The sequence below is a fragment of the Hypanus sabinus genome, chromosome 2, assembly GCF_030144855.1.
Source record: "Hypanus sabinus isolate sHypSab1 chromosome 2, sHypSab1.hap1, whole genome shotgun sequence".
Classification (NCBI taxonomy): Eukaryota; Metazoa; Chordata; class Chondrichthyes; order Myliobatiformes; family Dasyatidae; genus Hypanus; species Hypanus sabinus.
This window is the reverse complement of record NC_082707.1, coordinates 182,702,310-182,726,651: the sequence shown is the minus strand read 5'-3', so window position 1 is coordinate 182,726,651 and position 24,342 is coordinate 182,702,310. Positions and strand designations below refer to the sequence as shown.

At 41.4% G+C, this 24,342-nt stretch overlaps 1 protein-coding gene across 1 annotated transcript in view; it reads right to left on the bottom strand.

The window, feature by feature from the left end:
• The window catches only part of dicer1 (dicer 1, ribonuclease type III), a 143,639-nt gene that overhangs the window by 11,432 nt on the left and 107,865 nt on the right, over positions 1 to 24,342 (bottom strand). The window contains exons 24-25 of the mRNA XM_059960942.1: positions 13,316 to 13,471; positions 3,194 to 4,103 (exon numbers count right to left, since the gene is read on the bottom strand). Coding sequence (XP_059816925.1) covers positions 3,194 to 4,103; positions 13,316 to 13,471 — 1,066 coding nt within the window. The remainder of the gene's footprint in view (positions 1 to 3,193; positions 4,104 to 13,315; positions 13,472 to 24,342) is intronic.

The window sequence follows — 24,342 nt, the reverse complement described above, 5'->3', positions numbered from 1 at the left end:
ATGGGGTGGAGTTTGTTAGGTGTATTCAGGAAAGTTTCTTGACACAGTATGTAGATAAGCTTACAAGAAGAGAGACTGTACTTGATTTGGTATTGGGAAATGAACCTGGTCAGGTGTCAGATCTCTCAGTGGGAGAGCATTTTGGAGATGGTGATCATTATTCTATCTCCTTTACAATAGCATTGGAGAGAGATAGGAACAGACAAGTTAGAAAAGCATTTAATTGGAGTAAGGGGAATTATGAGGCTATCAGGCAGGAAATTGGAGGCTTAAATTGGAAACGGATGTTCTCAGGGAAAAGCACGGAAGAAATGTGGCAAATATTCAGAGGATATTTGTGTAGAGTTCTGTACAGGTACGTTCCAATGAGACAGGGAAGTTATGGTAGGGTACCGGAACCGTGATGTACAAAGGCTGTAATAAATCTAGTGAAGAAGAAAAGAAAAGCTTAAAAAGGTTCAGAGAGCTAGGTAATGTTAGCGATCTAGAAGATTATAACGCTACCAGAAAAGAGCTTAAGAAGGAAATTAGGAGAACCAGAAGGGGCCATGAGAAGGCCTTGGCGAGCAGGATTAAAGAAAACCCCAAGGCATTCTACAAGTATGTGAAGAGCAAGAGGATAAGACTTGAAAGAATAGGACCTATCGAATGCAAAAGTGGGAAAGTGTGTTTGGAACTGCAGGAAACAGCAGAGGTACTTAATGAATACTTTACTTCAGTATTCACTATGGAAAAGGATCTTAATGATTGTAGTAATGACTTGTAGCAGACTGAAAAGCTTGAGCATGTAGATATTAAGAAAGAGGATGTGCTGGAGCTTTTGGAAAGTATTAAGTTGGATAAGTTGCCGGGACATGATGAGATGTACCCCAGGCTACTGTGGGAGGCGAGGGAGGAGATTGCTGAGCCTCTGGCAACGATCTTGGCATCATCAATGGGGACAGGCGAGGTTCCCGAGGATTGGAGGGCTGCGGATATTGTTCCTTTATTCAAGAAAGGGAATAGAAATAGCCCAGGAAATTATAGACCAGTGAGTCTTACCTCAGTAGTTGGTAAGTTGATGGAGAAGATCCTGAGAGGCAGGATTTATGAACATTTGGAGAGGTATAATATGATTAGGAATAGTCAGCATGGCTTTGTCAAGGGCAAGTTCTGCCTTACGAGCCTGATTGAATTTTTTTGAGGATGTGACTAAACAAATTGATGGAAGAAGAGCAGTAGATATAGTGTATATGGATTTTAGCAAGGCATTTGATAAGGTACCCCATGCAAGGCTTATTGAGAAAGTAAGGAGGCATGGGATCCAAGGGGACATTGCTTTGTGGATCCAGAACTGGCTTGCCCACAGAAGGCAAAGAGTGGTCGTAGACGGGTCATATTCTGCATGGAGTTCTGTCACCAGTGGTGTGCCACAGTGATCTGCTCTGGGAGTTTTATAAATGACCTGGATGAGGAAGTGGAGGGATGGGTTAGTAAGTTTGCTGATGACACAAAGGTTGGAGGTGTTGTGGATAGTGTGGAGGGCTGTCAGAGGTTACAGCGGGACATTGATAGGATGCAAAACTGGGCTGAGAAGTGGCAGATGGAGTTCAACCCAGATAAGTGTGAAGTGGTTCAGTTTGGTAGGTCAGGTATGATGGCAGAATATAGTATTAATGGTAAGACTCTTGGCAGTGTGAAGGATCAGTGGGATCTTGGGGTCCGAGTCCATAGGATGCTCAAGGCAGCTGCTCAGGTTGACTCTGTGGTTAAGAAGGCATATGGTGTATTGACCCTCATCAATTGTGGAATTGAATTTGGGAGCTGAGAGGTAATGTTGCAGCTATATAGGACCCTGGTCAGACACCACTTGGAGTACTGTGCTCAGTTCTGGTCGCCTCACTACAGGAAGGATGTGGAAACCATAGAAAGGGTGCAGAGGAGATTTACAAGGATGTTGCCTGGATTGGGGAGCATGCCCTATGAGAATAGGTTGAGTGAACTTGGCCTTTTCTCCTTGGAGCCACAGAAGATGAGAGGTGACCTGATAGAGGTGTACAACATAATGAGAGGAACTGATCATGTGGACAGTCAGAGGCTTTTTCCCAGGGCTGAAATGGTTGCCATAAGAGGACACAGGTTTAAGGTGCTGGAGAGTAGGTACAGAGATGTCAGAGGTCTGTTTTTTCTTTACGTAAAGAGTGGCGAGTGCGTGGAATGGGCTGCCAGCAATGGTGGTGGTGGACGCAGATACAATAGGGTCTTTTAAGATGCTTTTAGATAGGTACATGGAGCTTAGTAAAATACAGGGCTTTCTTCCAATTCTTCCAGTCATCCTCTCTCCCCTGTCTTCTCCCCATACCCTTTGATACCCTGGCTAATCAAGAACCTATCTCTGTCTTAAATGACTTGGCCTCCACAGCCACTTGTAGCAATGTGAGGTAACAATGCTAGAATAATGAATGGTTGAGCCCTAGGGAGTTTTCAGGAACAGAAGGACTTCCATGCACAGGTTGAGGATTTCTGAAAGTAGATAGGCATGCACAGCCACATACTGTATACGGTAGGTAAAGGCATTTAAAACCAGACACAATAGGTTTAGGGTAAAGGACAAAAATTGGAGAGGATATGAGGAATTACTTTCCATATAGAGGGTACCTGAATAGATAGTAAAAGCATCTAAATAAGTACTTGAATCACCAATTCTTAGAAGGCTACTTTCTGACTTTTGGATTTGTTTAGATAGGTATGTGATGGTTGGCATGGATATGGTGGGCCAAAAAGCCTATTTCTGTGCTACACAACTCTATGACAAGCCCTTAAAACAAGTCAAAATAGGCTCCTGATACCAAAAAGCAGAGTTCAAAAATCAGATTTATTATCACTGACACGTGACATGCAATTTGTGGTCACATTGCCTGAGCTCATAATGTAGGTCAAAGGCCAATTAGCAACTAATTAATCTACCTTTCCCAATAGTTAGAGAAAGATTTCTGTTACCAATATACCAAATGCTTTCCAATCTTACTTGCTGCCCTTAGACATTTGCTTTGAGCACAGGGCCAGTTTTAAATATATGCTGCTAACAAAGGGCTCTACCTCCCCATGCCATACTCACTGGTTCCTTCATAATTCTGCACACCAGTACCACAACACATTAAACCTACACAGTAATACTACACATTCATCAAGAATAATTGGCTGAACTTTTTACCTGTGATTGTATTGTAGTGGTAGGAGGCATGAGTAAATGCCTGTAAAAGGTAGGCCTTGTTCTTGAATTTGTAGTTTATTTTATTTTCAAAATTTTCATAACCCGATATTAGATGGCCCAGTGTTCTGTCAGCATCCGGGTGATCAAACATGCACCTCGGAGGAATCTGAAGGTGTCCATATTCTAGACCTTTGCAGGGTGATTTCAAGTGGGACAAAGGAAGAATTTTGGATTCTCCTGCTTTATTGTTTGTATTAAAGGTGCTCTGCTCCTCAGGTGGCCATTTTCTCTCTTCATCCAGTTTTTCTTCTGCTGGGAGTACTTTCAAACCCAAAGAGCAGAGAAAAAGCTGGGCAGCTCTTTCACCACAGCTAGTTAGGTAACAGCCCAATAAAGCCTCCACGCAATCAGCAATGCTCTTGTCTGCTATGCATTGCTCTGTGTGCAAGTCGTAAGAGATGCTTTGCTTGCCTGTGTCAACCCCACCATTCTCTTCAGATGGGTTCCAGAAACCCACAACAAAATCATCCTCATCTGTGGCCTTACTGGGGTCCAAGTAGCACATGGCATCCCAAGAGCTGTAGTCAAACTCGTCACCATCAGAGACGGAATGGCCATTTCCTGTTGCAGATTTTTTAGGAGGTTTCCATTCAAAAGCTGTGTCATTGGGTGGGAAGTCAGGCAAAGAGATCTTTTTCCCAAAGGCCCCAGACCCCATAAGCATATTGTCAATGAATTTTATATGCTCCTGATCATACTCTGAAAAGTCATCGTCATATTCTGCCTCCTCCTTCTGGGCTGTCCACATCAGATCTTCACGGAAATCAGGGTCGTCGTCATCATCCTCCTCCTCCTCATCGTCATCATCATCCCCATACGTATCACCATTAGCCATTTGTCCTGTTACTGTCTGAAATAAAAAAAATTAGAAAGAGGTTTTATTCATATATACCCACGTCACTACTATACTTAGTGATTATCCAAAGGCAAGCAACAGCTGACAGTACCTTCACTGGTAATGTATGGTAGCATAATGCTTTATAGAGCTAGTGACTGCAACCGAGGTTCAATTCCTGCTGCTGTCTGTAAAGAGTTTGTACATTCTCCACGTGATCATGTGGGTTTCCTCTGGGTGCACTGGTTTCCTCCCACGTTCCAAAGGCATATAGGTTAGTATTCGTGAGTTGTAGGCATGCTATGATGGTGCCAGAAGTATGGCGACACTTGTCTGCTGCCTCCAGCACATCAGACTGTGTTGAATATTCACTCAAACAACAGAATGCACTGTATGCTTCAATGTTTTCATGTGATGTAACAAATAAAGCTGATCTTTCTTTCTGTATTTCAAAGGTGTGGTGGGGAGGTGGGAAGAAGGGAGGAAAAAGTAGTACAGCAGAGGAAGTTAAGGTAGCAGAACAAATTGTAGTCAGTTCAGTGGATTCTAGTTAATTGGGCAGCTACTTCTTTCCTTAAACAACAAAAATTAATCAAGAAAATAGCCGGAATTCTCTTTGTTTATTTGGGACACCATGCTGTTTTATGGGGTAGGATACAGTTGCTGAACAGTTTCTAACTGTGCAGCCATTACAAGACACCACACTGTTTTTAGGATGAACACTTTTTAAATAGCATCAGTTGCATGTGTTTGTGTTCAAAAAGCAGTGATTTTTGTCACTGATAGTTAGTGAGAAGTAAGCTGTAAGAAAATTTGAAACTGCTTTACTCACTGTGGTTTTGAAGTATTCAGGTTTGGAGGGGCCAGAAACAGCCGAAAGTGAAAATAAAACAATTTCACTGAAGTTCAAAGTAAATTTATTATCAAAGTACATATACGTCACCATATACATATACAACCCGGAGGTTTACTCTCAATGAAAGACCGCAACAACTTCGGCATTCAACCAGTGTGCAAAAGACAACAAACTGAAAAAAGAAATAATAATAAAGCAATAAATATTGAGACCATGAGTCCTTGAAAGTGAGCCCATAGGCTGTGGGAACATTTCAATGATGGGGCAAGTGAAGTTATCCCCTTTGATTCAAGAGCCTGATGATTGAGGGGTAATAACTGTTCCTGAACCTGGTGGTGAGAACCCCGAGGCTCCTGTTCTTCTTCCTAATGGCAGCAGTAAGAAGAGATCAATCGATGTTCAAGTGTGATTTCCCGGTGGCCACCAATTTCAATTCTACTTCCTAATCCTATTCCGACATGCCAGTCCACGGCATCCTCAACTGCTGTGATGAGGTCACAGTGAGGTTGGAGGAGCAACAACTTATATTCTACCTGGGTAGTCTCCAACATGGTACGGACACCAATTTCTCAAACTTCTGGTAATTACCCCCCCCCCCCGCCACCTTTCACCATATGTGTTTCCCTCACACCTTCTCTTACCTGCCCATCACTTCCCTTCGTCTCAGCCCAAAATGTCAACTTGTGCTCTTTTGCATGGATGCCACCTAACCTGCCAAGTTCCTTCAGCATTGAGAGGGTTACTTTGGATTTCTAGGATTTGCAGATTTTCACATATTTGTGGGCTGCACCTACTGTTTTGTAGAATTTTCCGTTCAAAGGCATTATGTTTTTATGCCAGTAAAGATACTCTCCACTACACATCTATAAAAGTTTCTCACAGTTTTAGACGTCATGCTGATGCTTTGCAAACTCCCAAGGAAGCAGAGGCGGCGCTGTGCTTTCTTTGACAGGTCCTCTGAAATGATAGCACTTATATAAAGTAGCTGACCCCTCTCCACCTCTGATCCGCTGATGAGGACTGGCTCATGGACCCGTTTTCCTCCTCCTGAAGTCAATAATCAGCTCTTTTGTCTTGCTAACAGTAACCTCCTATATGCTAATGTCATTACCTTTGAATCAGCCAATGATAGTGGTGTTGTCAGCAAATTTGAATATGGCATTGAAGGTGTGCTTAACCACACTGTCATAAGCAGGGGGGCTAAACACACAGCTTTGTGGTATACCTGCGCTGATGGAGAATGTGGTTGTTGCTAATCCAAACTGACTGGGCTCTGCAAGTGAGGAAATCAAGGACCCAATTGCACAAGGAGTTGTTGAGGTTTTGAGGGGATGATGGTATTGGATGCCAAGCTGTAGCCAATAAAGAGCATCCTGATGTATGCATCTTTGCTCTTCAGATGCTCCAGGGTTGAGTGAAGAGCCAATGAGATGACATTCGCTGTGGACCTGTTTCTCTGGTAGACAAATTGGAGCAGATCCAAGTAATTTCTCAGGCAGGAGTTCATATGTTTTATCACAAACTTCTCAAAATACTTCATCACTGTGAATGTGTGCCACCAGACAATAGTCATTGAAGGCAGGTTAGCACATTCTTGTTATAAGTGAAGTTTGCTTGAGCAGGTGGGTACATCAGACTGCAGAGGCGGGATATCAAAGATCTCAGTGAACACAACAACGAGTTATCAGCACAGGTCTTTAGTACTTGGCCAGATACCCCATCTGAGCTGGATGCTTCTCGTGGGTTCACTCTCTTGAAGGCTGCTCGCACGTTGGCCTTAGAGACATAAATCACAGGATCATCTTGGGCTGTGGGAATTTGTGATGGTTTCTCCATGTTTTGATGGCCAAAGCAAATGTAGAAGGCATTGGGCTCATCTGGGGGTGAAGCTCTGTTGTTGTCTATGTTGCTTGAGTTTACTTCACAAGAGGTGATAGCATTCAAGCCCTGCCAAAACTGTCGAGTATCCTTGATTCAAGTTTAGTCCAGAACTGACACAGCTTTTTTGATAGCTTTTTGGAGGTTGTACCTGGACTTGAATGCCTCTGACTTGGTCCTCAGCAGACCATGGATCTGATGGTTCATCCAGAGATTCTGGTTGGGTAAGACTGAATAATTTTGTGGGGTCACACTCGTCTACAACTGTTTTTATAAAATCTGTCACAACTATAGTGTATTCATTCAGATCCTCAGATGAGTCCTTGAAATCAGCCCAGTACACCCTCGAAGCAGTCCCGCAGCTGCTCCTCTGCCCCCTTGGACCACCTCTTAGTTGTCCTAATCTTTGGAACTCCGCTGTATGCAGGTAAAAGAAGGACGGCCAAGTGATCAGATTCCCAAAATGCAGTCTGGGTATGGTAGACATTCCTCATCTTGGTAAAACAGTAGCCTAGCGTTGGGAACTTGGGTGATACGATTTATATGCTGATGGTAATTAGCCAAGGTTTTCCTCAAACAAGTCTGGATGAAGTCCCCGACCATGATTTGAAATGCAATCGGGATAGACTGATTTTTGTCTGGAGATGACATCATGCAGTATTTCAAGTGTGTGATTATAGTCGGCCGCTGGTGCCACGTAAACTGCAATCAGGTCAATGGAGAATTCCCTAAGTAAATAGCATTTATAGCAAATATATCCAGGTAGCATTAGACGACCATTAGGCCTTCAAGGTGGGGGAACACAAATTTGACAAAAACACCACATTCATCCTTTGAATTGAGAAGCCTTCAAGTCTGATCACTGTATCTGACAAGCCAGCATACCTAGATAACCCATAGAACACAACAATCCCTCATTTCCCTCCACTACAGCAATCTTACCCCCAGGCCCTCAATTTTGTTCTCCAGTGACTGCACATTTGCTAACAAGACACTGAGTAGAAGAGGTTTCATTCTGAATTCAGCCTGCCTTAGAGCACCTCCTTTCCATCTTACTTCCAGCCATTGCAATTAATCTTCCTCTGCTTAAAGGTGCCATACCTGCTTGCATAAAAGTCTGCTGAGTTCTTCAGAAGACTGTGAAATCTGTACTTCATTGCCAATTTAAAAATACATAGCTTGAGGGAAATTACATGCTGTAGATTCCAATGAGGGTAATTCAAATGAGGTGTATTTAAAAGTATTTTACATAGCCTGTAGAACACTGCCGTGGCTCACCGGTGCTATCTTGCACCGATAGGAACTACAAAGAATTTGAAGGTATCAACAATCATCTTGAATGTTACAATGAAAATGAAGATTTGGAGAATTTGATCGTCAAAAGCATTGCCTCAAGTCAGTGCATTACTGACATTAAGCGTATGTTTGCTCATTTACAATCCATCAAAAGAACATGACAATGAATTCTTTTGTTAATAATTATTAGGAACAAATCACAGTTTTATAGTATTGTAGTAGTACTCATTTAAATGGTAGTTTGTCCTTCTTATATCTTTTATGTCTTTCAACTATTTCCATGAAACTTTGGCTACTTAGGGAAGATGCTTAATTGGGCAAAGATATACTGGTCCTGATGTATCTCAATTAACTGGAATTCATTGTATCTCCCAGTCATCGTGTTTTTTTTTTGAATACAGGTAGTCCCTGAGTTATGGACGTCCGACTTACGAACCGAGGAAGAATGCCGTCCGCCATTTTAAGCTGTTGCCGTTGACACTTTGTTGAGTGTGTAACTTTGTATTTGGCTTAAATTTTTTTTTAGTAAGATTCACCCTGACCCCCCTCCCCTTTCCCAGTTGGCTGGTGGCACAGTGAGATCAGCACCGGGCTCAAGAACGGAGGTTTCCGAGTTCGATCCAGTGACAGACCGCTCCCAAGCTCGCCGGGTTGATGTCAAGCTCGTAACTCGACCCCGTAAAAAAAAATGCCACTTCCAGTTTAAATTCCCACGCAGAATATTGAGGATCAAATACCCAAACCCAGCACAGCCCCCACATGTCCCATTTAACCTGTCTCACTGCAGTGGACTTTAGGGCCCGGGGAATTCGGTGTGGTGGTCGGAACCCGTTGCCCGCAGTGTTTCTGTTCTGTTGATAGGAAGCGATCACAATTGGAAATAAAGTGGAAATAATAAAGCGTTTGGAAAGAGGCAAAACGTCATCGGTTATTGGAAAAGCATTAGGCTACAGTCGGTCAACAATCAGAACAATTTTAAAGGATAATGGAGAATAATGGAGCATGTGAAAGGCCCCACCGTGATGAAAGCTACAATTATTACTAAGCAACACAGAGGTTTAATTATTGGAATACATATATTTCTTAAGTGTTTTATAAGCATAGAAAGGTAAAATATATGCTATATACAAAGACAAATGTTTGACTAACTGACGCTAAATAACACCGGATGTACCTGTTCATAACCCGGGGACTGCCTGCATCTGAAAAGCTATGCTAGCCAAGAGGGAATTAGTGAGTCAGTATGTAAGCAATAAATGTTTATTGGAGTTGGAGTTAAAGCATCTGCAAAGACACTAAAGAAATGGACAGAGACATGGATAAGGAGCAGAATGTGACAGCACAGTAGTAGGGTATCTGACTCATCAACTTCCTGTGTCTTGACAACAAAAAGGCAGTTCCAGTCAATCCTTTCCTCACCATCACACAAGTATTGGTATTTATTCAATTTCCTTTTTAAATACAAAATTATTATGCATCACTTCAGGCAGAGAATTTGCTATACCGTGCAGCAGCATTGTGGAGCAACAGTGGACTCAGGATTTGATTCTGAACTCTCCCTGTAACTGGGTGAGTGCTCCAACCTCTTCCCACATTCTAAAACTGCTGGTTGGTTAGACAGCTACTGTGTGTTTTGGGGTAGATTAAATAACAACTAGGCCCGCTGGTGGTGTAGTGGCATCTGCATTGGACTTCAAGGCAAGTGGTCCCAGGTCTGAATCTGGCCAACTCCTTGCACACTATCCATCCATGCTGTGTTGAGCGTTGAGCTAGCAACTGGCCCTTGCAAAAACAAAAAAATCAGATAAATGCAAAGGAAACGATGTGACAAAAGGCACGGAGAGAAACAACAATAACGTTGTTTCATTTTGGAGTGGTAAGAGGGCGATAGAAACATAGAAAACCTACGGCACAATACAGGCCCTTTGGCCCACAAAGCTGTGCTGAACATGTCCTTACTTTAGAAATTACCTAGGGTTACCCATAGCTCTCTGTTTTTCTGAGCTCCATGTACCTGTCTAGGAGTCTCTTAAAAGACCCTATCGTATCCACCTCCACCACTGTTGCAGGCAGCCCATTCCACACACTCACCACTCTTGGTGTAAAAAACTTACCCCTGACATCTCCTCTGTATCTACTTCCAAGCACCTTAAAACTGTGCCCTCTCATGCTAGCCATTCAAGCCCTGGGAAAAAGCCACTGACTATCCACACGATCAATGCCACTCATCATCTTATACACTCTATCAGGTCACCTCTCATCCTCCATTGCTCCAAGGACAAAAGGCTGAGTTCACTCAACCTATTCTCATAAGGCATACCCCCCAATCCCCAATCTTTGTAAATCTCCTCTGCACCCTTTCTATGGTTTCCTCATCCTTCTGGTGAGGCAACCAGAACTGAGCACAGTACTCCAAGTGGGATCTGACCAGAGTCCTACATAGCTGCAATATTACCTCTCGGCTCAGAAACTCAATCCCACAATTGATGAAGGCCAGTGCACCACATGGTTTTTTAACCACAGAGTCAATCTGCACAGCAACTTTGAGTGGCCTATAGACTCAGACCCCAAGACCCCTCTGATCCTTCACACTGCCAAGAATCTTACCAATAATACTATATTCTGCCATCATATTTGACCTACCAAGATGAACCACCTCACACTTATTTGGATTAAATTCCATCTGCCACTTCTTAGCTCTGATTTACATCCTATCAATGTTCCGCTGTAACCTCTGACAGCCCTCTACACTATCCATAACACTCGCAACCTTTGTGTCATCAGCAAATTCACTAACCCATCCCTCCAATTCTTCGCCCAGGTCATTTATAAAAATCATGAAGAGTAGGGTTTTCATAACAGATCCCTCAGGCACACCACTGGTCACCAAACTCCATGCAGAATATGACCTGTCTACAACCACTCTTTGCCTTCTGTGGACTAGCCATTTCTGGATCCACAAAGCAATGTCCCCTTGGATCCCATGTCTCCTTACTTTCTTAATAAGCCTTGCATGGGGTACCTTGTCAAATGCCTTACTGGAATCCATATACACTACCATCTACTGCTCTACCTTCATCAATGTGTTTAATCACATCCTCAAAAAATTCAATCAGTCTCGTAAGGCACAACCTGCCTTTGACAAAGCCATCCTAATCTTATTATGCCTCTCAAATGTTCATAAATCCTGCCTCTCAGTACCTTTTCCATCAACTTACCAACCACTGAAGTAAGACTCACTGGTCTATAATTTCCTGGGCTATCTCTACTCCCTTTCTTGAATAACGAAACAACACCTGCAACCCTCCAATCCTCTGGAACCTTTCCCGTCCCCATTGATGATGCAAAGATCATCGCTAGAGGCTCAGCAATATCCTCCCTCACCTCCCACAGCCTGAGGCACATCTCGTCAGTCCTGGTGACTTATCCAACTTGATGTTTCCCAAAACCTCCAGCACATCCTCTTTCTTAATATCTACACACTCAAGCTTTTCAGACCCCTGCAAGTCATCCCTACAATCGCCAAGATCCTTTTCCGTAGCAAATACTGAAGCAAAGTACTCAATAAGTTCCATACACACTCTTCCACTGTCATACTTGATTGGTCCTATTCTCTCATGTCTTATTCTCTTGCTCTTCACATATTTGTAGAATGCCTTGGGGTTTTCCTTAATCCTGTCTGCCAACACCTTCTCATGGCCCCTTCTGGTTCTCCTAATTTCTTTCTTAAGCTCCTTCCTGCTAGTCTTATAATTTTATAGATCTCTATCATTACCTAGTCTTTTGAACCTTTCGTAAGCTTTTCTTTTCTTCTTGACTAGATTTACAACAGCCTTTGCACAACAAAGTTCCTGTAACCCCCCACCACCCTTTCCCTGTCTCACTGGAACATACCTATATAGAATTCCTCGCAAATACCCCCTGAACATTTGCCACATTTCTTTCATACATTTCCCTGAGAACATGTTCCTAATTTATGCTTTCAAGTTCCTGCCTGATAGCCTCATATTTCCCCTTACTCCAATTAAACACTTTACTAACTTGTTTGTTCTTATCCCTCTCCAACGCTATGGTAAAGGAGATAGAATTGTGATCACCATCTCCAGTACAGCCTCTCCTCTTGTAGGCTTATCTACATACTGTGTCAAGAAATTTTCCTGAACACCCCTAACAAACTCCACCCCATCTAAACACCTCGCTCTAGGGACATGGCAGTTGATAGTTGGGAAATTAAAATCTCCCACCGCGACAACCCTGTTATTATTACATCTTCACAGAATCTTTCTCCCTATCTGCTCCTCAATGTCCCTGTTACCATTGGGTGGTCTATAAAAAACACCCAGTAGAGTTATTGACCCCTTCCTGTTCCTAACTTGCACCCACAGAGACTCCGTGGACAATCCCTCTGTCTTCCTTCTTTTCTGCAGCCGTGACTATCTCTGATCAACAGTGTCATGCCCCCACCTCTCTTGCCTCCCTCCCTGTCCTTTCAGAAACATCTAAAGCCTGGCACTCTAAGTAACCATTCCTGCCCCTATTTCGAGATATCACATGAAAGAGCCCTGGAGCAGTGGACTACAAGGGGTAGTAAAAAGGGAAAGCTTCCTCTTCTTGTGCAAGATACCTGTTAGATTTTAACATATCTGGACTTGTTCTCTACTAACACACACAAAATGCTGGTGGAACGCAGCAGGCCAGACAGCATGTATAGGAAGAAGTGCAGTCAACATTTCTGGCCGAGACCCTTTGTCAAGACTTTTGTGTGTGTTGCTTGAATTTCCAGCAAATGCAATTTCCTTGTGTTTTTGTTCTCTACTAAATTTTTTTTGTCAAGAATTCTATTCTAAAGCTCTTGGATGCTTGTATGTGCCCTTTAGTAAGATGACTACCTGCCATGATACTCTGGACATGGTTCCATCAAAGCAAAGTTAACTACTATCACAATTACTTATCAGTAAAAAGTTCTGAAGCTTGCAGATGAGGACATTGCCAACACGTTGCTCAGCAACAAAATGTTTACTGTCCATTGTGAATTCAGGCACTGGTACAATTTCAAACAAGTCTTATAAAGTTGATGTGGAAAATATTACTTCATACTAAAAAGGGATCTGGGAGGCCCCCTAGCTCAAAGAGCTCCCTTTCATTTTTAAATAGGAGTCTTATCCACCTCGTCCATTAGAGAGGAGCTTACACCTACCGCTTCTTTCATTTCACTCTTGTCTGCAATGTATTTGTCCTGATTAACCACGTAGCCAGGAGGAAGCCAATTAACGGGTGGGTCAAATATCGAGACCACCATTCGACTAGGAAGACCTTTCTTCTTTCCAAGGCGATAGAGATTACAATTGCTGACCTGGTTAAATGACACAAAAAGGCAGGTTATTAATTTTATCTAGCATTCAAATACAAAACTATCACCAACATTTTCACAGAAAAGGGAAATACCTACAATCAAACAGTGGGAAGAAATTTTATTTAACTGCCTTAAAAGAATAGGGGTATTATTGAATATGTAACTTGTCCCACATTAGGGCAGTTAAGATGATGCCAGGACTTTGAAACTATTCCAAATCAAGCTTTCAACAACCTACTGCAAATTATTTCAATAAGTTTGGTACTGCTTTCTATTGCTGTTCCATTCAGTTCTGACTTGGACAAAAAGATAACAGAAAGGCATTTCAAATTTCTAACCTTTAAAAGATACATCCAAGCAACATGATGGGACACTGAAAGATATGTTCAGCTTTAATAGTTCACAAGTCAATTAACGTAAACTGTCATTGCTTAATGATACTTGCTAATAAACACTCAGTCTGCATTTACTGTGGTAATGGCAGCGACCACTTGGACACCTATCCACCAAGTAACACGAGATTTTGTTGCAACTGCACTACTTTTAGTTCTGTATGCATCCAACTTCATCTGCCAGACATTTGTCCCTACTACCAGCCCATTTCTACACACTACAATTTATCACCTTTTGTCACCACTTGAAACAAATAATAAAAACCAGCAGACCAACCAGCATCCAAACTGACATCTATTGCAAAGTTGCTCCAGCCTATTCAACTTTGAAAAACCCCTCATTTGCAAAACATCTGGAAACTGCGATCTAGACTGGTGGAGCTGCCTCACAAGTTAACCAAGCAACAGCCTGAAAGGGAAATTGTAGGAGTACCTTCAATTAAATGACAGCAAAAGTTAAAAGAGGTGGCTAGAAAATTAAAGCTACCCTTACTAGTGATATACAGATCTCATAAAATAAATAGTAGAATCCATTCTCTCTCTTTGCCCCACATGCAGGACATATACCAGAAGCACTGCTCTTGCATTGTCAAAGACTCTTGTCATCTGCTGCACAAGTTCGTTGATCTCCCACCACCACACAGAAGATACTGCAGGACAAGAACAAGTCTATTAGGCTGGGTAACAGCTTCTTTTCCCAGGCTGTGAGACTTTTGAACACCTTGCTATCAGCCAGTACACATTCATTACAGTGTCAGCAGCATTATATCATTGCATACTTAACTATGTGGGATATGCACTTTATGTCAACTTGTACATCTACAGAATATTTTTATTGTATGTTAATATTAGTTTGTGCTGTATATGATATATGTACTGTGTTTTGCACCTTGCTGTACACATGCGTATGGTTCAATCTTTATTTAAATAATTGTATGCTATATCCCCACAAAACATTAGGTTGGAAATCGGGATGTGGGGGGTTGGAATATGAGAGTTTGGTGTGTGCGTGCCAGAAGAGTCACTAAAGTAGTGCGGAGGAACAGGAAAAGAGAAGATGTAGATTTCTGCTGGGATTTTCGAACAAACACAAGTGGGAATATGGTCCAATCAAAAATGGGAAAAGAACAGGAATGAAGCCATAGATTTGTAGGCGAGCTAACAGTTTGGATTGGGATGTGGAGTTATCATTTTTCCTGTATTTTTACATAATCACCTATATACATACGTATAATTGCTAATTGATTTTTCCAGCGATTACAGCACAGTTGCTATTGTATTTTTCTAGAAGCTTCTTAGTTTTCAGCAGCAGGGACCACACCACTTGAATATGGCTATTTTATAGGCTAATAGTTATCACTGGAATTTTTTGCTATCTCTATTCTGAGTATGAGATGACCATAACTGCACTTTTCTTTGTTTTTTCTCGACTCCTCTTTCTTGTTCAATTTCCATTCTTGGAACACTTAATGAAGCAACTATAAGCAACAGGTTTTATGCCTCATTCTTGACATCCCTTGGATTGCAAATGTATCAGGATCCAAAACATCATACAATTATAGAGCATAGAAATGAGCCCATCATCTATGACAACTGTGATGCTCATCTACACTAATCTTATTTGTCTGTATTACACCAGCATCCCTCTACTCTTTTCCTATCCAAGTATCTGTACAACCGTGCAAGTGTTTATCAGTCATTGTCTCTATTGTATTTCTTTGATCTGTGAATGCTTGCAAGAAAATGAATTCCAGGGTAGCATATCCAACATCTAAAGTTTTGAGAGGAGGGGACTTCATTCAGGTCCACTGCCTGAGTACAAAAGACAGCACAGCGGGTTGCTACAGTGAAAAAGAACTTTGACCAGTAACCAGTTGGCATTTAGGATTGATTGATTAGCAAGAACAAATTAAAGGAAGGCCGGGACAAGTGCAGCAGCTAGTGTCCGAATGGACAGTGTCAGAGTGGTGATCTTGAGGCTTCAGCAAAGAGAGGATTTAGTCAAAGAAAGCAAAGAGAAAAAAAAGCTAATGGTTAAGTTTTTTCCCTTCCTTTCTTCATAGCTAGGACAGTAGGGATGCCAGGCAGGATAGTGGAATGCTCCTCTTGTGCAATGCGTGAAGGCAAGGAGACCTCCAATGTCTCTGCCGACTACAATGGGAAGAAGAGCAGGAACTGGATGAACTGTGGATCATTCACAAGGCTGGGGGGGGGGGGTGTAATAGATAGGGCATAGAGAGAGGCAGTTACACCCAAGGTGCAGGACACAGGAAACTGGGTCACAGCCAGGAAAGGGGAAGGGTTAAAGGAGCCAGTACAGAGCACCTATGGCCACTCTCCTCAACAAAAGGTATACCACTTTGGACACTGTCAGGGAATGGGGGAAGAGAGAAGAAGAATGACCCTAACAGAGGAAAGTCACTCTGGCACTGAATCTGCCTTTGTGACTCAGAATGGAAGGAAGGAAGGAGGACGCTGTGGTGATAGGGGACTTGTTAATTAGGGGAAAAGACTGGAGGTTCGGTGGGCAAGAACAAGATTCTCACATAATACATTGCTTCCCAGGTGCCAAGGTCCAGGATATCTCAGATGGAGTCCTCAGCATTCTTAAGTGGGAGAGTGAACAGTCAGAGATTGTGGTCCATGCAGGTACCAATGACATGGGTAGGATGAGTGATGAGGTTCTGCATAGGGAGTTCAGGGAGTTAGGTGTAAAGTTAAAGTAAAGGATCTCCAGGGGTGTGATCTCAGGATTGCTATCTGTGTCACATGCTAGTGAGGCCAGAACTAGGAAGATTATAGAGTATAATATATGGCGAAGATGTTGGTGTAGGAGGGAGGGCATAAGATTTTGGGATCATTGGGCTCTCTTCAAGGGAAGGTGGGACTTGTACAGAAGGGGCAACTTGCACCTGAACTGGAGGGGGACGAATATCCTAACAGGAAGGTTTGTTAATGTTGCATGATTTGGCTCAAACTAGAGTTGCAGGGAAATGGGAACCAGAGTGCCAGAACAGTTAGTGGGGAGGTCCTGGAAGCAGATGTTGGTAAGACCTCAGACAAAGTTAAGAATCAAAAGGTTGAGCATGGCATGACTAGTGTCCTGCATATATTTCAAAACAAGTAGTATCATAGGGCAAGACAGATAATAGAGCTGAACATGAGGTAGCTGTTTTACAAACAGAGGTAATGTGTAGTGAGGAGAGACTGGTGGTAGGACAAAACTGCAAATAACAGGATGAGTGGCAATGTTAAAGGTGGGCAAAATCGAAAAGGGTGAATACAGGACTGAAGGTGTTGTATTTGAATGCATGCAGTATACGGAATAAAGTAGATGAATTTTGCAGTACAGTTGCAGATTGGCAGGTATGATGTAGGCACCAGTGAATCAAGCCTGATAAAACATTACATCTGGGAGCTTAAAGTCTCAGGATCCATATTGCATCAAAAGGACAGGCAGGAAGGCAGATGTGGTGGCGATGCTCCATTGGTAAAAAATGAGATCAAATCATTTGAAAGAGTTGACATAGGGTCAGAAGGTGTTGAATTATTGGGAATCAAGCTAAGGAACTGCAAGGGTAAAAAGACTCTGATGGGAGTTGTATACAGACCCCAAAGCAGCAGTACGAATGTGGCCTACAAATTAGAAAGGGAGATAGAAAATACATTCTAAAGGGTAATGTTACAATAGTCATGGGGGATTTCAATATGTAGGAAGATTGGGAAAATCAGGCTGATGCTGGATTAGAGGAGGAGAAATTTCTAGAGTGTCCAGTGTACATCCACAGTGTACTTTTTAGAGCAGCTTGTGGTTGAGCCCACTAGAGGATCAGCTATTCTAGATTGGGTGTTGTGCAATGAACCTGAATTGATTAGAGAACTTAAAGTAAAAGAACCCTTAGGGGAAAGTGATCATGATTGAATTCACCCTGAAATTTGAGAAGCTGAAGTCAGATGTATCAGTATTACAGCAGAGTAGAGGGAATTACAGAGGCATGAGAGATGAGCTGGTCAGAATTGACTGGAAAAGAACACTGGCAGGGATGATGGCAGAGCAACAATGGCTGGAATTTCCGGAAGCAATTCGGAAGCCACAGGATATATACATCTCAAAGAGGAAGGAGTATTTTAAAGGAAAGATGACACTACTGTGGCTAACAAGAGAAGTCAAAGCCACCATATAGGCCAACGAGAGAGCATATAACAGAGTAAAAATCAATGAAGAGGATTGGAAAGCTTTTAAAAACCAATAGAAAATTCATTAAGGCAAAAATGGAATATGAATGTAAGATAGTCAATAATATTAAAGAGGATACCAAAAGTTTCTTCAGATACATAAAGTGAAATAGAGAGGTGAGAGTGCTGGAAAACTATGCTGGAGAGGTAGTAATGGGGGATGATGAAATGGTGTACAAATTGCATAAGTATTTTGTGTCAGTCTTCACTGTGGTAGAAGTTCCAGGAGTCAGGGTCATGAAGAGTGTAAACTGAAAAGGTCTAAAGGTAGATAAGTCATCTGGACCAGACGGTGTACACCCCGTGGTTCTGAAAACGGTGGTCCACAAGGCATTAGTAATGATCTTTCAAGAATCACTAGATTTTGAAATGGTTCTGGACTGGAAAACTGCAGATGTCACTCCACTCTTCAAGAAGAGAGAGGGGCAGAAGAAAGGAAATTATGGGCCAGTTAGTCTGACCTCAGTAGTTGGGAAGATCTTGGAGTCGATTATTGAGGATGAGGTCTATGAGGTCTCAGGGTACTTGGAGGCATACGATAAGAGGCCATTGTCAGTATGGTTCCCGCAAGGGAAAATCTTGCTCAACTGAGATGCAAACAATCTTGTGAGTCCTTGAGCAGGGTGCCCCAAAGACTAATTTGCAGGTTGACTTTGTATTGAGGAATGCAAATGCAATATTAGCATTCATTGAAAGAGGACAAGAATATATAAAAGCGAGGATGTAATGTAGACAGATTATAATGCACTGGTGAGCCCTTACTTGGAGCATTGTGAGCCGTTTTGGGCCCTTATATTAGAAAGGATGTGCTGAAACTGCAGGGGGTTCATAGGAGGTTCACATAAATGATTCCAAGATTAAACAGTTTTTCATTTGAAGAACATTTGATGGCTCTGGGCTTGTACAGTATTCACTGGAATTCAGAATGTAGAGTGACCTCATTGAAACCTATTGAATGGTGAAAGGCTCTGATAGATTGGATGTGGAGAGGATATTTCCTATGCTGGGAGAGTCTAAGACCAGAGGACACAGCCTCGGAATAGAGGGGTGTCTTTTAAAAATGGAAATGAGGAAGAATTTCTTTAGCCAGAGAGCAGTGAATTTGTGGAATTCTTTGCCATGGGCACCTGTGGAGGCCAAGTCTTTATATATATTTAAGGCAGAGGTTGATGAATTTTTGACTGGTCAGGGCATGAAGTGATATGGGGAGAAGACAGGAGATTCAAGCTGATAGGATAATTGGATCAGCCATGATAAAAGGGTGATACATTGATAATAAATTTATTTTGAACACTGCACAAGAATCCCAATTCTTCTAGAGAAGAAACGTGGATAAATACTTCTGTTTGAGTATACAGTAGGTTAATGTGGTATGGATGTACGAAATTGCAAAGGCAAAAACATATGACTTTAGCAGGTATATTGAGTTGCAATTTAGCATACCAGTTAAAAACGGATCACATCACATCAAGGTCAGAGAGAACAAGCAATCTAAAAAGTGTACGGGTATTGTCAGGAGTTTTTAGCACAAGCTAATAAAATTCACTTCTAACCGAAGCTGTTCTTTAAAGAAGTTCCTGTTCCAAGGACTTTCTAAAAATACAGGTGTGGTCAAAGTAGTGTAAGGATTAGAGAAGTGAAAGCAGAGCCTGTGGCCACAAAGGAGGTCACCCAAGGGTCAGAATGCCTTCCAAGAATGTTGGGAAAAGCTGCAAGTGCTGTGAGGTAAAGAGTCACGGGAGAAGGAAAGCAAGAGGATAGGTTCATTCTTTGAAACAAAAGAAATGCAAAAACATCTTGCATTTTGATTGGAAACACAATGGGAAAAGAAATTAATGCAAAAGAAAACAGCAGGGCGAGTTCAGAATTGCAAAACAAAAACGATTGAACCAAATCTGGCAGCAGAGAACTGGTGCAGCAAAATATCAGTCAATTGAGAATTGTATTGGATGAAGGATAAAGAACAAAAAATTATACTCAGATTATGCCAGTTCAGTGATTTTCCACAGTTCAAGTGCCAGACTGAAAACTGAATAAGAGTGATTAGTTACTGAACAGATCCAAACTAGTCTAGATTTTAAAATCTCGAAAGAAAAAGGACCTTGCCATTAGAGCTATTCCTCCAAACAAAAATCTGTTAATGAGTACTAAAGTAAATGAATTCAGGCTGAAAACGTAGCTATCTGAAGATCCATGTTTTCTCAGTAGCAAGCAAAGGGAATAGACAATAGACAGTAGGTGCAGGACTAGGCCATTCGGCCCTTCTAGCCAGCACCGCCATTCACTATCATGGGTGATCATACACAACCAGTACCCCGTTCCTGCCCTCTCCCCATATCCTTTGACCCTGCTATCTATAAGAGTTCTATCTAACTCTCTCTCCTGAATGCATCCAGAGACTTGGCCTCCACTGCCTTCTGGGGCAGAGCATTCCACATATCCACCACTCTCTGGGTGAAAAAGTTTTTCCGCATCTCTGTTCTAAATGGCCTACCCCTTATTCTTAAACTGTGGCCTCTAGATCTGGACTCACCCATCAGCGGGAACATGCTTCCTGCCTCCAGCGTGTCCAATCCCTTAATAATCTTAAATGTTTCAATCAGATCCCCTCTCATCCTTCTAAATTCCAGTGTATACAAGCCCAGTCACTCCAACCTTTCAACATATGACAGTCCCGCCATTCCGGGAATTAACCTTGTGAACCTACGCTGCACTCCCTCAATAGGAAGAGTGTCCTTCCTCAAATTTGGAGATCAAAACTGCACACAATACTCCAGGTGGGGTCTCACCAGGGCCCTGTACAGCTGCAGAAGGACCTCTTTACTCCTATACTCAATTCCTCTTGTTATAAAGGCCAGCATGCCATTAGCTTTCTTTACTGCCTGCTGTACCTGCATGCTTGCTTTCATTGACTGATGTACAAGAACACCTAGATCTTGTTGTACTTCCCCTTTTCCTAAATTGACTCCATTTAGATAGTAATCTGCCTTCCTGTTCTTGCCACCAAAGTGGATAACCTCATATTTATCCACATTAAACTGCATCTGCCATGCATTTGCCCACTCACCCAACCTGTCCAAGTCACCCTGCATTCTCATAACATCCTCCTGACATTTCACACTGCCACCCAGCTTTGTGTCATTGGCAAATTTGCTAATGTTACTTTTAATCCCTTCATCTAAATCATTAATGTATATTGTAAACAGCTGCGGTCCCAGCACCGAACCTTGCGGTACCCCACTGGTCAAAGCCTGCCATTCCAAAAGGGACCCATTAATCACTACTATTTGTTTCCTGTCAGCCAGCCAATTTTCAGTCCTTGTCAGTACTCTGCCCCCAATACCATGTGCCCTAATTTTGCCCACTAATAACAGGAATAGTTCTATTTTAAAAATAATTATAAAACCTGACATATCTACCAGATTCCTACTAGTATTTAGCATATTGTTGATGAGCTGGATACTTGACCTCCAGTTAAAGGAGGCAGAATGAATAATGTACCGTGTGAGCTGTCGGTCTGGATGCCACCAGAGTAAACCCAGAGGACTATTCCCATGTATAAAGACATTAATTTGATCACTGAAAAACCCAATGGAGCTACAAGTGCCACCAGCCACAGGAGGACAACATACTTATATACAAGGTGTGCCATACAAAGTACAACAAAACCCACATATTAATATAGAAAATCCACATGTCAGGTTCAAAGCTGTGTAAAGATCCTGGTGTAGCAGATTGGGAACTCCTGCCATGGCTTCACTGTTACTTCAGGTTTGGGACTTTTAAAAAAAATCAAAGGAGTGGAAGATAGAGAAGCGAATAGTGAAAATTCTCACATATTTGAATGAGAAGTGTGTATTCAACTAAAATGGATTCTTGCACCTTTCCTGGTAATGCTGCCTTGCTGTACTTAAAACATTCACTTCATTGACAGGATTTAAGAAACGTTGCCACATCAAAATAAAAGCAAAAAAAGACTTTTCAAGTAGATTGATAAGTGCTGAAATAAAAAAAATGAACCAAGTGCCTGAAGGCCATGATGACTTTTGGTTAATAAACAGACATCACCTTTAAAAAAAACTAGTTTCAACTTACTCAGCTGAATAGATTAAAATACTAATGACTTGCATTTTAACAGCGATTATAAAACATCAAGTTGGTTCAGAGAAACAACCAAACAGCTGAGCTTTAAAAAGTTTATAAGAATTAGTTTCAAAGGAAAGAGTTGGAGAGTTTAAGGCTTTATGGATATTCTACAACTTCAATCATGGCCACATGACAAAGCACCTCCAAGGCACCAAAAAAACAGCATCCAGTTAAACTGCTTATTTTCCAATAACCAAAATAACACCAGGAATCAAAAATCACACAGAAATGCTCAAGAATAAATAATGAAATGTTAATATACATATTATACACACACACATAGAGTAAAGCAAATCACATTTGATTTCAGTTGCTTTTAGAGAGGTTTATTTTCCATTTTGAGGAAATTACAAACTATGCTTATAGATTTTTGATACCATCAATTTCCACTTATTATAACAAAAACTATGAACACTGGAAATCAAAAAAAATAGTAATGGAGAAATGCTGGATGGTGCCAGAGGTTTGCTAGTAGCCTGGAATGTTAACCTATCTCTTCAGAACTTCAAACCTTTTGTGCTTTTACTTCATTTTGTATCCTTGTGGTTGCATCAATTTTGTTCAGTGCATCAATTAAACAGCAGCACGCCCGTCATAGCTAAAGCCAGGGGCGACTATTTAGGCAGAATCTGGTAATGTTTTCCAGGTGCCCCCTTTCTATTTTCTTTAAAATTGATTTATTAAGGAAACAGCTGCAATTACAACAATATAATTTAGAACACATTTCCTGCTAAATCATCCATTTTATTCTTTACACACCACACTCTGAAATAATTAAACACTACAATATTCTCCCCAATCTGAAATTATTCTGTCAGAACATGGGCTTCATAACATTATTCCAGTGTATTACAGTATAATGTATAAATATGCTTCTAACAATCTGTCATTATGGTGACACCTAGAAGACTCTCCAGGATTGATGTGGGCAGACTCTGTAATCATTCAGTAACTCAAATGAAAAGTACAAGTGTCAAGATGTTTGGAAATATTGCACCGCACTTATAAAATAATAATTACTGTTATGACATTTGATTTCTTTTGACAGTTTGGAACAGATGGGATTTTTTTTTTCAACATTCTCCAAATCTGATTTCCTTACATTTTCCTGTCGTGTGGCTGAATGTGCATCAAAAGCCTTTTTTATCCTTCCCATCTGCCTTTTTATTGAGTCTACCAATTTAAGACGACAGACAGGGTTAATTGTCCTGGCAATGTTTGCATGAGCACAAAAAGGCTTTTGCAGGAAGACTATGACATACCATGTTGAAACCTGACATTTAATTTCACTTGCCCAGATAGTCACTTGTGACAATTAAACAGTACCTGTCATTTCAGAAGGGCTATTTATTTCTTAAAAGGCTGATAACCTGCTTTAAAGTAAATCTTAAAAATTACACACATTAGTTGGAATTCAATATTTGCTCGAGCAAAGGACCCAGAGCTCCATTTGCAAGCTTTTAAGAGTGGTTCAGTTGATTCATTTAACAAGTGAGACCCTGCCTGTTTGGATGATAATGAAATGAGGGGGACATTTTCTTCTTCTGCAGCAACAGACAAAAACATCTTCAGAAGGATAAAGTACTGGAATCCCAATACTGTACCACTGTTACAACTTCAAGTGGGTAGAGAAATCGTATCACTGAGAAAATCATTTTCAATAAAGGTGAACATTAAATGTGATGACTTATTGCACGTTTGAAGAAACAAGACATAAAAATGTTAATGAATGAGTTCTCAAACTGATAATCTTGTGGAAATGTACATTTAAAAAGAAAGGCGAATCATTATTTTCACAGGTTACTCTTCCTTGTTGTTTCGCCACTTAGGACTGCAGTGATGTTAGTAATTAATTTTGCTTGTGATCCCTTAAGGCATATTTCTAATACTGAGACTGGAATGGGATAAAATGCTTTGTTAAGCAGTATATTGCCTCTTAAGACAGGCAAAGATCCCAGTCAAAGAAGAAAACTGAACTTCCTCACCATGATTTAGTGCAGGAATTTTCTTTCCTGAGACATCCTCCTTTGAGATTGAGCTTCTAGTTTTAAACTTAGAATTCCAACTCGAGGTGAAAGCTTCTATACTTTAGCAGCT